This window comes from Esox lucius, chromosome 12, assembly GCF_011004845.1.
Source record: "Esox lucius isolate fEsoLuc1 chromosome 12, fEsoLuc1.pri, whole genome shotgun sequence".
Lineage (NCBI taxonomy): Eukaryota > Metazoa > Chordata > Actinopteri > Esociformes > Esocidae > Esox > Esox lucius.
The window spans coordinates 30,616,583-30,628,714 of NC_047580.1; the positions used below are offsets into that span (position 1 = coordinate 30,616,583).

A 12,132-nucleotide genomic window follows, 5' to 3' on the forward strand; every position below is an offset into this window, starting at 1 on the left:
TGGTTTGCACTAGGGCCTTTGAATGCGGGTTCATGATTTGCACTAGGGCCTTTTGAAGCAGGTCTATGGTTTGCACTTGGGCCTTTTAAAGAGGGTTTATAGTTTGCACTAAGGCCTTTTAAAGAGGGTATATGGCCTCTGGGGAGAGAGACTTCCTGGGTTTTCAGCAGAAGCAATTCCCTCCTATGTCAATTATAGATGTGGCGTACATGCGTCTCTTGGAAAAACATTCAGCTCAACACACAGCATCTCTCCTCTGGACAGACCTCATGTTCCACACATTAACACCAACAATTCTGCACACACACACACACACACACACACAAATACATGCAAACATTCTCACACAGACATGTGCACACCTGAGCCAACTCAGTAAACATGATTTACTGATGTCTTAAAATCATGCACACACACTCACCTCTAACTACTCTGGCCTGACCATCTGCTACAATACAACAATATTTTCAGACACATCAGACTGTCAACTTTGATATGAACAGGAGAGAGCAGATATCCCTAAGTAGCACACTCGTTTTGACCCAGTCCTTGTTAACAAGCAGAGCCCTAGAAACCAGGGAACAGGGTGACATTCGGGAGGCAGTCTTTTTCTCATCTCCCTGATTGGCCGGGCTGTAGCTCCCGGGTTAACATTCGACGCCCTTCCACTCCCTGATTGGCCGGGCTGTAGCTCCCGGGTTAACATTCGACGCCCTTCCACTCCCTGATTGGCCGGGCTGTAGCTCCCGGGTTAACATTTGATGCTCTTCCTCTCCGCCTCCCCCTCAGCTCAGTAGGAGCCTAAGTGTTCCACCATTACACAGAGCCTGCGCTGGCGGGAGGAAGGAGAAGTCTGAATCCAAACGGCACCCCCGTTCCCTAAACAACACAGGCGCTCCGGTCGGTACCGGCGCGCCACATGACATAATGAACAGAGTGTCATTCGGGGACATGGGTGGGATTTTCGTGTGCCGATTAGGATGCCGTGATGCTTCACGGGTCGAGCCAAAAGGAAGCGCTACGCAGATCAGAAGGGAGGACGGGTAGTCACTGGCTCTTATGGTGGCAGCTGTAACCTGACAAGGATCTGGTGTCATCAACCAGGGGCTGTCCTGCCTGGGGTTTGAACCTAAACCCTTCATGGTGCACAGGGAGTCCAAACCAGTCCAGTAGAGTACAGTACAGAATAAACAGGACGCCGTTCGGGAGCTTGTCCCGAATGACACTCTGTTCATTATGTCATGTGGTGCGCCGGTCCCGCATCTTAGGTGTTTACTAACTGAGTAGTTACTATATGGCCTTCCCCACAGTCTCAGAACCACACCGTATTATAATCCAGTCTTCAGGGTCGGGCTCAGTTCCATTTAAATTCTAGTCAATTAAAAATGTGATCCAAACTCCAAGAAAAATCTGTTGTTACTCAAAGCAATGAGGAGAATTGGCAACACCACCCAGCTGAGTGTGAACTGAGCATGTTACGTTTCGACACGAGTGAAACCCAAACCAACGTATATAACCGTGCCGAGGACGAACAGCATGAGGTGGTGTGGCCGTGCTCCCTCTTTGACTGTGCGCTCACCAACATGTAGAGATTCTCCCAGAAGTCCTGTGTCATGAGCCGGAAGAGGGCCAGGAAAGCCCATCCAAAGCTGTCGAAACTGGTGTAGCCGTAGTTGGGATTCCTCCCGGCCTTCATACACGTGTAGCCCTCAGGACAGCGTCTGTGGGGGGGAGGGGGGGGGTACTCAGCGTTATTCACACAGAAGCAACTGCGGCAGGTGAAAAAGACAGATGGTCAGACAAACAGACAGGCCGACTGGCACATGGAGTAGCTACATACCCGGAATCTGAGCTGTTGCCACATAAAAGGGCATCCAGTTGCCCAGGGAGAAAGTAGAAATTGCCTGGTGAAAGAATGACACACACACACACAGACAGAGAAACACACGAAAACAGACACACAATAACAACATAGCTTCAGAATAACATCTCTCTCTAGTGTTGTAGTCTGCAATAGTATAAAGAGGCACAGAGAGGATGTGACGACCTCAACTGGCCCTCAGACAACCGCTCACTGGCCCATGGACAAACACTCACTGGCCCTAAGACATCCACTCACTGGCCCATGGACAAACACTCACTGGCCCATGGACAAACACTCACTGGCCCATGGACAAACACTCACTGGCCCTAAGACATCCACTCACTGGCCCATGGACAAACACTCACTGGCCCTAAGACATCCACTCACTGGCCCATGGACAAACACTCACTGGCCCATGGACAAACACTCACTGGCCCATGGACAAACACTCACTGGCCCTAAGACATCCACTCACTGGCCCATGGACAAACACTCACTGGCCCATGGACAAACACTCACTGGCCCTAAGACATCCACTCACTGGCCCATGGACAAACACTCACTGGCCCATGGACAAACACTCACTGGCCCTTGGGCAAACACTCACTGGCCTTAAGACATCCACTCACTGACCCATGGACAAACACTCACTGGCCCTAAGACAACCACTCACTGGCCCTAAGACAACCACTCACTGGCCCTAAGACAACCACTCACTGGCCCTAAGACAATCACGCACTGGCCCTTGGACAAACACACACTGGCTCCAAAACAACCACTCACTGGCCCTAAGACAACCACTCACTGGCCCTAAGACAACCACTCACTGGCCCTAAGACAATCACGCACTGGCCCTTGGACAAACACACACTGGCTCCAAAACAACCACTCACTGGCCCACGGACAAACACTCACTGGCATTGTTGATGTATTCGTCCCAGTCGAAGCCCTTGCTACCGTTGGCCAGGTAGTTCTCGGTGGAGTTGATTGGCCAAATCACACACTTTTGTCGAAGATTTCCCATGAACAACTGTAGTCCAATCAGAGCGAAGACACTGAGACAGAAGACCGTGAGGATCATAACGTCTGACAATTTCTTCACCGATTGGATTAGAGCCCCGACGATGGTCTTCAGGCCTGGCCGGGGAGGAAGACACGCACAGACACACGAAAACACACACAAACCAAAGGGGTGATGCAGACAGAGTGTATCCTCTAGGTGTGAGGAGGAAGATACTGGGGTCCCAGACAAGGTGACTTCGCTATTTCTTCCCATTTTGTCAAACTACAATGCTGTCTGTTTTCATCCTTTCCTTCCAATTGTTATTAACATGACGTGTAGTGAAACAATACCCTAATGACAGGTATATACACCCTTGGAAGGTTTTCACTTTAATCTACTGTACGATGTATACAAACAGCACATATTGACTACAAAAGGGCTATTCCTTGGGCAGAACCTTTTAATATTTGCCATTTTAATAAATCCTAATCGTATGAATCTTCCTTGAGTCGTTAGTTCAAAACATTACAACTTTGTTATAAGACATACAGAACGTATTAAAACACAAATACTAACATTAAATATTCAAGAGCCAGCGTCCCCTTCTGTTCAGAGCTTCAGTATTGAGACCATACAGCATGGAGTCAGGGGACATAGAGATATTGAGTAAGAGGGATCCTGTCTACGCCGGATGCTGTTAGTCAGCATGACCAGTGACTTACAGGATCAATTGGGTTTTGGTGTGGCGCTCGAGGGCACAACGACTGACTGTTTTAGTCGTGTCGGCTCAGGGATTCAAACCAGGGACCTTTTGGTTACTGGCCCTCGGCTCTAAGCCCGGCCGATCCGTTGCTCACTGATTACAGCCGAACTAGAGGGGGAGGGGCTCCGAACGGAACAGCGGGAGGAAAATCCATAAGAAAGGAAGGAAGGAAGGAAGCACAGCAGCACAAAGAGGGGCCATGATAGGAGGACAGTGCCACAGGCAGGCAGGGGTTCAAGCCAACAACATGCAGGTCATTTAAACTCCAAGGCTGAACAGAAACAATTCAATGCCATCACCACTCTGGGCCGTCTCATCTCTTTACTTTTCTTTTCTTGTTTTGTTGTGTCGTTAGGTTTAAGCACAGACTTTTACCCCCTTTTTTAAATGCTACAACCCTACCGGAGCCAAACTCTGACCCAAACCCTACGGCCCTTGACTGAAGACAGAATCATTAGTTTACCTTCAGGACGGGAATGATCCTCGAGCAGAACTCACAGTGGCTGAAGCAATGGGTCCACACTCCACAGTACGCAGGAAGATTCCAAACATTTACGGAACCGGAATATCGGTCACACTTGGAACTGGAATGCCATGAGAAGCTTCTGTTCTTGTCTCTCCTTATGTATTCTACCAATTGACCCTGTTCCTCAAGGGCACTGACTATTGTTACAAAAGTAGACCACTTGTAAGGGGTCATGTGCCTAATCAATAATATCGTTAAAATAATATACATTATTATCTAGGTTCAGACACTCTTGAATACATTTCCATTTTACATCATAAACATCTTTAATTATTCTACTTGACTATTAGTCAGACAGGGTTAAATGCCTGAAAACCGTCCCTCTGACTTTCTGGCATCTCACTGCCTACAGAAATGTGTCTACCAGAAATGACAAATAACCACAGCTTCTCCCTTCTGCAAGAAGAACCCAGTGAGTAAAACACATTAAAATGTCATTGGCACAGAAATGTGTCATCATGACAGGATTTTAGCCATTCATCCGCTAGCGTCTCCAGCTTGGGAGGAGAACCATGCCTGACCATCCTTCATCCCTCATCGTCATATAATGAATCGGTACTGGGTACGATATGTGTTGACTCAGTCGAGGGTTAGTGGATCATTCAGTCATCTCATCTGCATTCTAAAACGTTTTAGAATGTCAGCAGAAAATATGCTTGTGTTCTATTTTCTTTTCAAGTCAGTCGGTTATAACAGAAAGTTAATAATCAGAATGAACAAAAAATAAACAACAAATGAAAACGGGCAAAACAAACGTTTTCAATGCCATTTATCATCAGCCAAGCTTTTTAGTAGGCTAATACTGTAAAGCAAGTGACTCAAAAGCATCATGCAGCATAAAATATGTCCTCAAACTAGGCTTGGCAGTCTTCATCAATAATGAATGGTTATATTCTGTGGGATGTCACTAAGAGCTATGCAAGTTCTCAAGTGGGCGTCAACTGTCTTTAATAAGTTGGATCTACTGAGTAAAACTCAAAAATTGCCATTGTGATAAATACTGTAAATTGATTTGCTAATTGTATCCTCGCTTCCAATTACCTAGTTATTTTTGTACTACATAAATGATGATCTCAATTCACAGAAAACCCTTTCTCAAATGTCAACAGTAGCCTACTATGGTTAAGCTATACTGTGGATGTATGAACTGTCTTAGCCAAAGCATACAGTGAAATAAAAATGTCTGGTTAATTATAATATATTCCTTATGCTAAGAAAAATAAATCACATTTATATTAAACATATATTTGACTGGTTATTTGGTGATATGCTACTGGACTGGTATCGTGGGTGTCTTTTAACAAGATGGGGCTTCTATATTCGCCTAATTTAAATAACAGCCCTAGGCTCTGGCTTACAGCTATTTCTGAGGAGAACCACATCTTCAAGATTTTTACTGGGTTTTACTGGGGCAAAAGAGAGTGCAGACACTTTGGAGGGCCCGGGAGTAGACTGCAAAGCCTATCAAAAATGTATCAGTACCATTTTTGATAATTTTGGAGGAAAAAAAACACAAAAAACATGACTATAATAGTTTTCCAATTAATTGTTTTTTTTTTCTTTTTTTTTCTTTTTTTTTTTTAAGAAATGATAATAATAGTGAGTATAAGAGAAAAGAAAGGGTGAGACATAAGTGTCAGCCTTAGTGTTTAAACTGAATCTCACCTGGAATGACAGAGATAGTTTTCAATGCTCGGAGAACTCTGAACGTTCTCAGCGCAGATACATTGCCCAGGTCCACAAACTCTGTTATATATCTGTGAACAAGGGGAGGGAACACATACAAACAAACAACAATGACAAAACCACACACGGAAGAGCACCACAACACCACTACCACCACGCTACGCACCGAACCGGGAGGGAACCGTCACACCACTGACAGAGCCTGTCCACTGAGGGGGGGGGGGAGGAAAAAGGAAAGGAAAAAGACGACCGGGGACACAGCTAACACCGACCCCGTGGACCGGAGCCCATCCCCACCCCATCTTGTCTTACCTGGAATTACAGAAATTGTTTTCAATGCCCTCAACACTCTGAACGTTCTCAGAGCTGAGACATTACCTAGGTTTACAAACTCTGTTATATACCTGCAGGATCAAAAGTTACAAAAGTCTGTTATTGTCACAAGCCCACAACGCAAATGGAACTGTTCCACAGAAACACTTCTTGGTGTTAAAGATGCCCGAAGGCCAACTTCGTAAGTCACTGGACTAGTTCCATACATAATCCCAAACATGACAGTATATAATAGCATATAGCCATAGCTAGTTAGATTTAGGTTGTCTACAAGTAAGGTATTGTATTATTAACTATACATCTATATTATCTCAAATGCAACATGGTGGGGTGAAGTCTCGATCTGAATCCTGAGGTCTCCAGCAAGTCGAAAGAGAAAAATGGAAAGTGACAGATAAGGAATGATAGGGAGAGAGTGAGAGAGAGAGATAGAGGAGTGAGCGACTGAGAGATGAAGTAGTAAGCTGGAACAATCAGGACACCCCTAGAAACAGGAGACTTGAACCCCCCCTTCTCAAAGTGAAGCGTTAGAAACAAAGAGTAACAGGACAGTAACACACACATTTGACTCATCAGCCCTCTATCAATGGCCGTATACTGTGTTTATTCTAAATATTTCTCATAACAATGAAGAGGTATGCCAAGAACTCAGATACTTACGCCATAGAAATGACCATGAAATCCAGCCAATTCCATGGGTCCCTCAGGAATGTAAACCCGTCTATACAGAATCCTCGAGCAACGATTTTTACAAGAGATTCAAACGTATAAATCCCTGTGAATGTGTACCTGGAAGACAGAAACATGGACGCTTGGTCAAAATTAGCCAAATATAAAATCTATTTTTTCATTGTCCGTTGAAATTATGCATTTTTAATGCTAATAATGACAGATGCTAGCAATGAATCACTGTTAATTGTATTGATATGTGGGTTTGGAGAAGCAGGATAAATGTAATCGAGTAAATGTTATGTGCTTATGCAGACAAATAAAATAACTGTGTACTTACTCTACTTGCTTGGACCACTCAGGGGGATCGCTAAATGTCATGAATATACAGTTGGTCAAAATCGTACACATAATGATCATGCTGAAAACAGTGGGGAAATTGATTAAGGAAAAGTCCAGAGATTCAGCATCCAAAACAGTTCCACAGCATTTTCACGATAATACAACAAGCATGTGATGTGAACATTTTGATTCCGTTAGGAAGATGGTGATAATTTTATTTTTCTTTTACTCTCACAGGTAAATTCTCTTACTGGACACTGGACACCTTACATTTCACTGTAATGTAAACACCAAAATCGTCTAACGCTGAAAAATTTAATTATTAAAACAAGAATGTAACCGTGAAAAACAACCTGTCAAAGATATTAAGCGTACAGGCCCGAAAATGTCTGTCAGCATTCAAACCTGCTTTACAATGGGCTAAGTGTGCCCATTGGCCAGGCGTGTTCACTCTAAAACACCATTACGTTTCCCATGAAATATTTACCTAATGTGTAGGCGGTGAGCTAACGCTCAGCGTATCCCAAACATCACCCTAATCCCCTAAGAGATGCACATTTAACCCCGGTCAAACGTTGTGCCCTACGAAGGGAAAAGGGAGGTCATTTGGGACGTGACAGGAACCACGCCTCACTACACCTTCCAGGGCTAACGAGGTTTTGCCACAGGAAACCACAGAGGTGGAGGCGTGACCGAAAAGCCCAACGTCGCCATGAGTGCAAGCAGGGCTTCCCCTCAAATCTGAAGAGGACTCCCACCCTCCGCACCCCCACCAGGTGAAAATAAAAATAAAATAAACCGGATTTGAGATGACGAAAGAGATTTCATTGGAAACTTTCCACAGTGGCGATCCGTCTCTAAACACATTTAAATGAAGTAATTTACACTGGAGGATGGAGTGTGGATAGGGTCAGCTGTCTGTCCCTACTCCCCGGGTAGCTTACAGATTTAAAACATACATCATTATTATAACAGTGCCTTGACTTGTTATCCTCTTCACGGTAGACGCTGATAGGGTCTTAGACCCTATTTTACCGCTGAACTGGATAAATACTTCCAGTCTTACCAGAGACGTTCTTCCATTCTTCCACTAGCCCTCTACTGGCAGGCTTTATCTGATCACTCCTCGGTTTAATAGATACTATAAGTAAGTAATCCCTTTTTTTTTACTTAAGGCCCTCTACAGAGGAGTAAGTTAAGAGGGTTAATGGTTGTCGTGTTTAAGTACAGAGAATGAGCCATTGTTCGTGACTACGTTTTCTTCCTGACAATCCAGCGCTAAACCCTACTCGCACTCTCTTCCCATGATTAGCTCGCCATCATCCACCAAGGTTCCCCTTCCTCCTCGATGGATTAGTCTTGTTCACACTTTAAGCGTTTTGGCCTCCTTGCTCTTACCTGCAGATTTCAAACTATGCACTTCAAAATGGCTGCCTACTCCATTCAGCGCCCAGTCTCGGTAATGTGGTGGCATTTTGGACACTAGCCAATGGTGTGATACAGTCCATACTACTTACAGTGAACATAAATAGCAGCACCATGCAGCAGTGACAGAAACAAGATGTCATCATAAATAATTAAAAAGAACAGGACAGACGTATGTCTTTCCTGTTGGACACCATTTAAAAGGATATGAATGTATCAAAATTTTAATAGCTATTCGCCTGAAAATATTAAAAGGACTTATGAAGTACAAGGCAGGGTTGGCACTAAAGCGGAAGATTGTCTTCCCTCTATTTAGCACTATGAATGTCTGTGGAGAGAAGAAACACACAGAAAGAAAAAGAGAGGGGGGGGGGGGAGAGAAACATGTTAAATGTGGAGGTATTCAGGCATTCACACCCAAAATATCTATAGTAATTACAGTATATCATTCCCACATATGATGTGCTCCCTAAATACAGTGTTAGATAGATATTATACCTGGCTATCACCATGTTCTGACAGACAGTTGATGGCTGGGTGTCATTGGTCAACCAATAGAAATTCAAATAAAAGTCAAGAGTCGATGCTGTACTGTATGTTTGATACGAAACAACATTTAACAGCTGTTAACAAAAAAGGAAAGCAATGTAAAATAATAATCTGTCATCTCTGGACCCTTATAATTTGACAGATAATGGCAAATATAATAAGAAGAGTACATGTGTGAAATACTGTGCTGTCCATAAAATGGCTGGCAAACAATGTTGTCACAGGGAAGGCAGGCTCTAACCTTGGAGTGCAACACAAACCATGGTGGTGTTTCTTACAGAACATTTAGAGAAATGCTGCATGTTTTAGTTGATGCCTCAACAATTTGTCCTGCCCCGCCTCCCATCCACGGCTGCCATGGCTTGGGAGTGGAAGCGAGCCGGGAGAGACCGCCCGAATAGAGCCGGGACTGGACCTCATAATTGCTTAAATAAAACATGAGAATTTGCATGAAACTTTGATGAGGGCCTGTGTGCATTTGCAGAAGTGATATGCACCCTTGTGCTTTTAACAAGGCAAGGCTGCCCTGCATTAAGCCCTGCGGCTCAGAGCAGAGACAGTGTTCAAGCCAGAAGACAGAGGAGAAAAGAGGAGGGTAGAGAGTTCCCTCGCCCCATTGGGAGACCTCAAACCGGGCCCCTCATCTAGCCTTTGACTAAGAGGAGAGAGGGAGGGGGAGGGAGGGAGAGGGATAGAGACAGAGAGGGAGGGAGAGGTATAGAGGCAGAGGGGGAGGGAGAGGGATAGAGGCAGAGAGGGAGGAAGAGAAAGAAAGCGAGGCAGTACACTGTGGGAGTACACTACATCATCCTGAACCAACTTGGTCTATCGTACAATACAGTAAACCTTTAATACAAATGTGTCATTTGAAGTAATCTTCAAGATCCTGATCTAGGGTTGCTTAATTACAATGTCCAGTCATTATAAACAGTGTCAATTTATAATTAACAATTTCCAGTTACCACAAACATTGTCTCTATGAGGAAATAAATGTCAAGAAAACAGAGAATCAAAAAGACCGAAACACCCAAAGGGCCTGACTGGTTTCAGTGAAATGGCAAGCAGAATTTTATCTGATTGCAGTTCTAAGCAGAGTGTGATATAAGTGAAAGCGGATTAAGTAACATTCTGCAAGTCATTATTCAGTGATATGGCACAGTGGCTTAACTACAGAAACTGTCTGTCTGACCGGTCAACCTATCACACCGCCCCATTAATGATATACAGAGAGTTTTCTGAACATTACAAGGCAGCTGTACAGGACCCACTGTGGATTGATACACTTTGACATGAACCAAGTGTCATTTGCGTTAATATGCCAAGAATGACAATATGACATTTCAAGTAGAAAGATGCCACACATATGAGCAAACACACACGCACACATGCCTGTTCTACATACGTGGTAACAACGAATATATCAACATGTATTAACAGACACACTTCATATAAGCACCCGCACCACACCCCCTCCCCCCCACCACACACACACACACACACACACCAAAAACAACACACCCTCTGACACAGACATGCCTGAATGCAGGAGTCTTCTTGGTTACGCGTGACTAAACTGCTGCAAAGCTACTGAAAATTTCATAATCCAGAGGAACAGGAAGAGAGACAGAGAGAGACAGAAAGACAGACAGAGAGAGAGAGAGAGAGACAGAGAGAGAAAGAGAGAGAGAGACAGGGAGAGACAGAGAGACAGACAGACAGAGAGACAGACAGAGAGAGAGAGAGACAGAGAGAGAAAGAGAGAGAGAGACAGGGAGAGACAGAGAGACAGAGAGACAGACAGGGAGAGACAGAGAGAGCCAGAATCATCTATGTTTTCTAACTACATTCGCACATTCTGAATTTGACTTGGTGCTGTGAGGGGTGACGAGTGTATAATACACCTGAATCTCTCTTTTTGAGAAAGGCAGGGAGAGGAAGAGAGAGGGTCAGAGAGAGAGGGAGAGAGAGGTTCAGAGAGAGATGGAGAGAGAGAGGTTCAGAGAGAGATGGAGAGAGAGAGGTTCAGAGAGAGAGGAAGAGAGAGAGGTTCAGAGAGAGAGGGAGAGAGAAAGAGTGAGAGCTAGGGCAGGGGGAGAGATGAAAGTGGCCGGGTGCGATAAAAAGACAGAGACAGGGCGGTGGACAGGAAGGAGAGGGAATGAGAGAGGAGGAGAGAGGAGGAGAGAGGAGGAGAGAGGAGGGGAGAGGAGGAGAGAGGAGGAGAGAGGGAAGCAGCTGAAACGGTCACCGGGCTCTCGGCAGAGACACCAGGGCAGGCTACAGGGGCATCAGGATCCACCTAAGGACTGCAGTGGCCATGTGACCTCTCTACCGGCGTGGGCTGGCTGCTCAGGGCTCACACCCTCAGTTCACTTCAACAACAATCAATCGATACATCAGTCAAAGCAGACGTAGGCAGGGACCACACCCCGCCACCAACATGCAGTGTTTCTGCCACCGGACGGTTCACCCGGTTCCTCGTGACATTCTTCTGAATTTTGACTGACACACTGTGGCACACAGGCAGCGCCGCTACCCGGCAAAACGAAAGAGCAGGAAACCAAAACAAAAATGCAATTTTAACGACCTTCGGCGTGTGCTCTGATTAGGCCCTGTTCGCGTCCGCCGTGAAAACACAACAAGGCCTGAACTATTTACCGTGTGTAAATTTGTCTCTGTCCACAAATACAAACTGAACCTCGGGGGCTCTTCACAGCCAAACACTTCTCCAGCCTGGACCTGGCTGCATCTAAGAGGAGAGGCGTGTCTCGCTCACACCCCCTTTGACACCTCTTCCATTTTGCCACTCCCCTTACCTCATCCTCCTCCCCTCCAACACACCCCACTCCCCCTCCTCCTATCTCCCTCTCTGCAACTCACACCGTTCGTGCAAAACAGCCATTAAACTGGCTGAGGAGGCTTTGAAACTTGAGACACAGCACAACTAGGACCCAGTTCACAGCACAACCAGA

The 12,132-nt window shown here is 45.3% G+C and overlaps 1 protein-coding gene across 17 annotated transcripts in view; it reads right to left on the bottom strand.

Moving 5' to 3' along the window:
* scn8aa (sodium channel, voltage gated, type VIII, alpha subunit a) overlaps nucleotides 1-12,132 on the bottom strand; it is a 67,454-nt gene that overhangs the window by 38,674 nt on the left and 16,648 nt on the right. For 13 of the 17 annotated variants that reach the window (XM_029123921.2, XM_029123932.2, XM_029123919.2 and 10 more), the window contains exons 3-9: nucleotides 8,821-8,939; nucleotides 7,185-7,274; nucleotides 6,836-6,964; nucleotides 5,822-5,913; nucleotides 2,780-3,001; nucleotides 1,841-1,904; nucleotides 1,580-1,721 (exon numbers count right to left, since the gene is read on the bottom strand). In XM_029123921.2, coding sequence (XP_028979754.1) covers nucleotides 1,580-1,721; nucleotides 1,841-1,904; nucleotides 2,780-3,001; nucleotides 5,822-5,913; nucleotides 6,836-6,964; nucleotides 7,185-7,274; nucleotides 8,821-8,939 — 858 coding nt within the window. Of the gene's footprint in view, nucleotides 1-1,579; nucleotides 1,722-1,840; nucleotides 1,905-2,779; nucleotides 3,002-5,821; nucleotides 5,914-6,154; nucleotides 6,247-6,835; nucleotides 6,965-7,184; nucleotides 7,275-8,820; nucleotides 8,940-12,132 lie in introns of all 17 variants that reach the window. The other 4 variants (XM_029123923.2, XM_029123927.2, XM_029123934.2 and 1 more) reach the window with 1 other exon arrangement.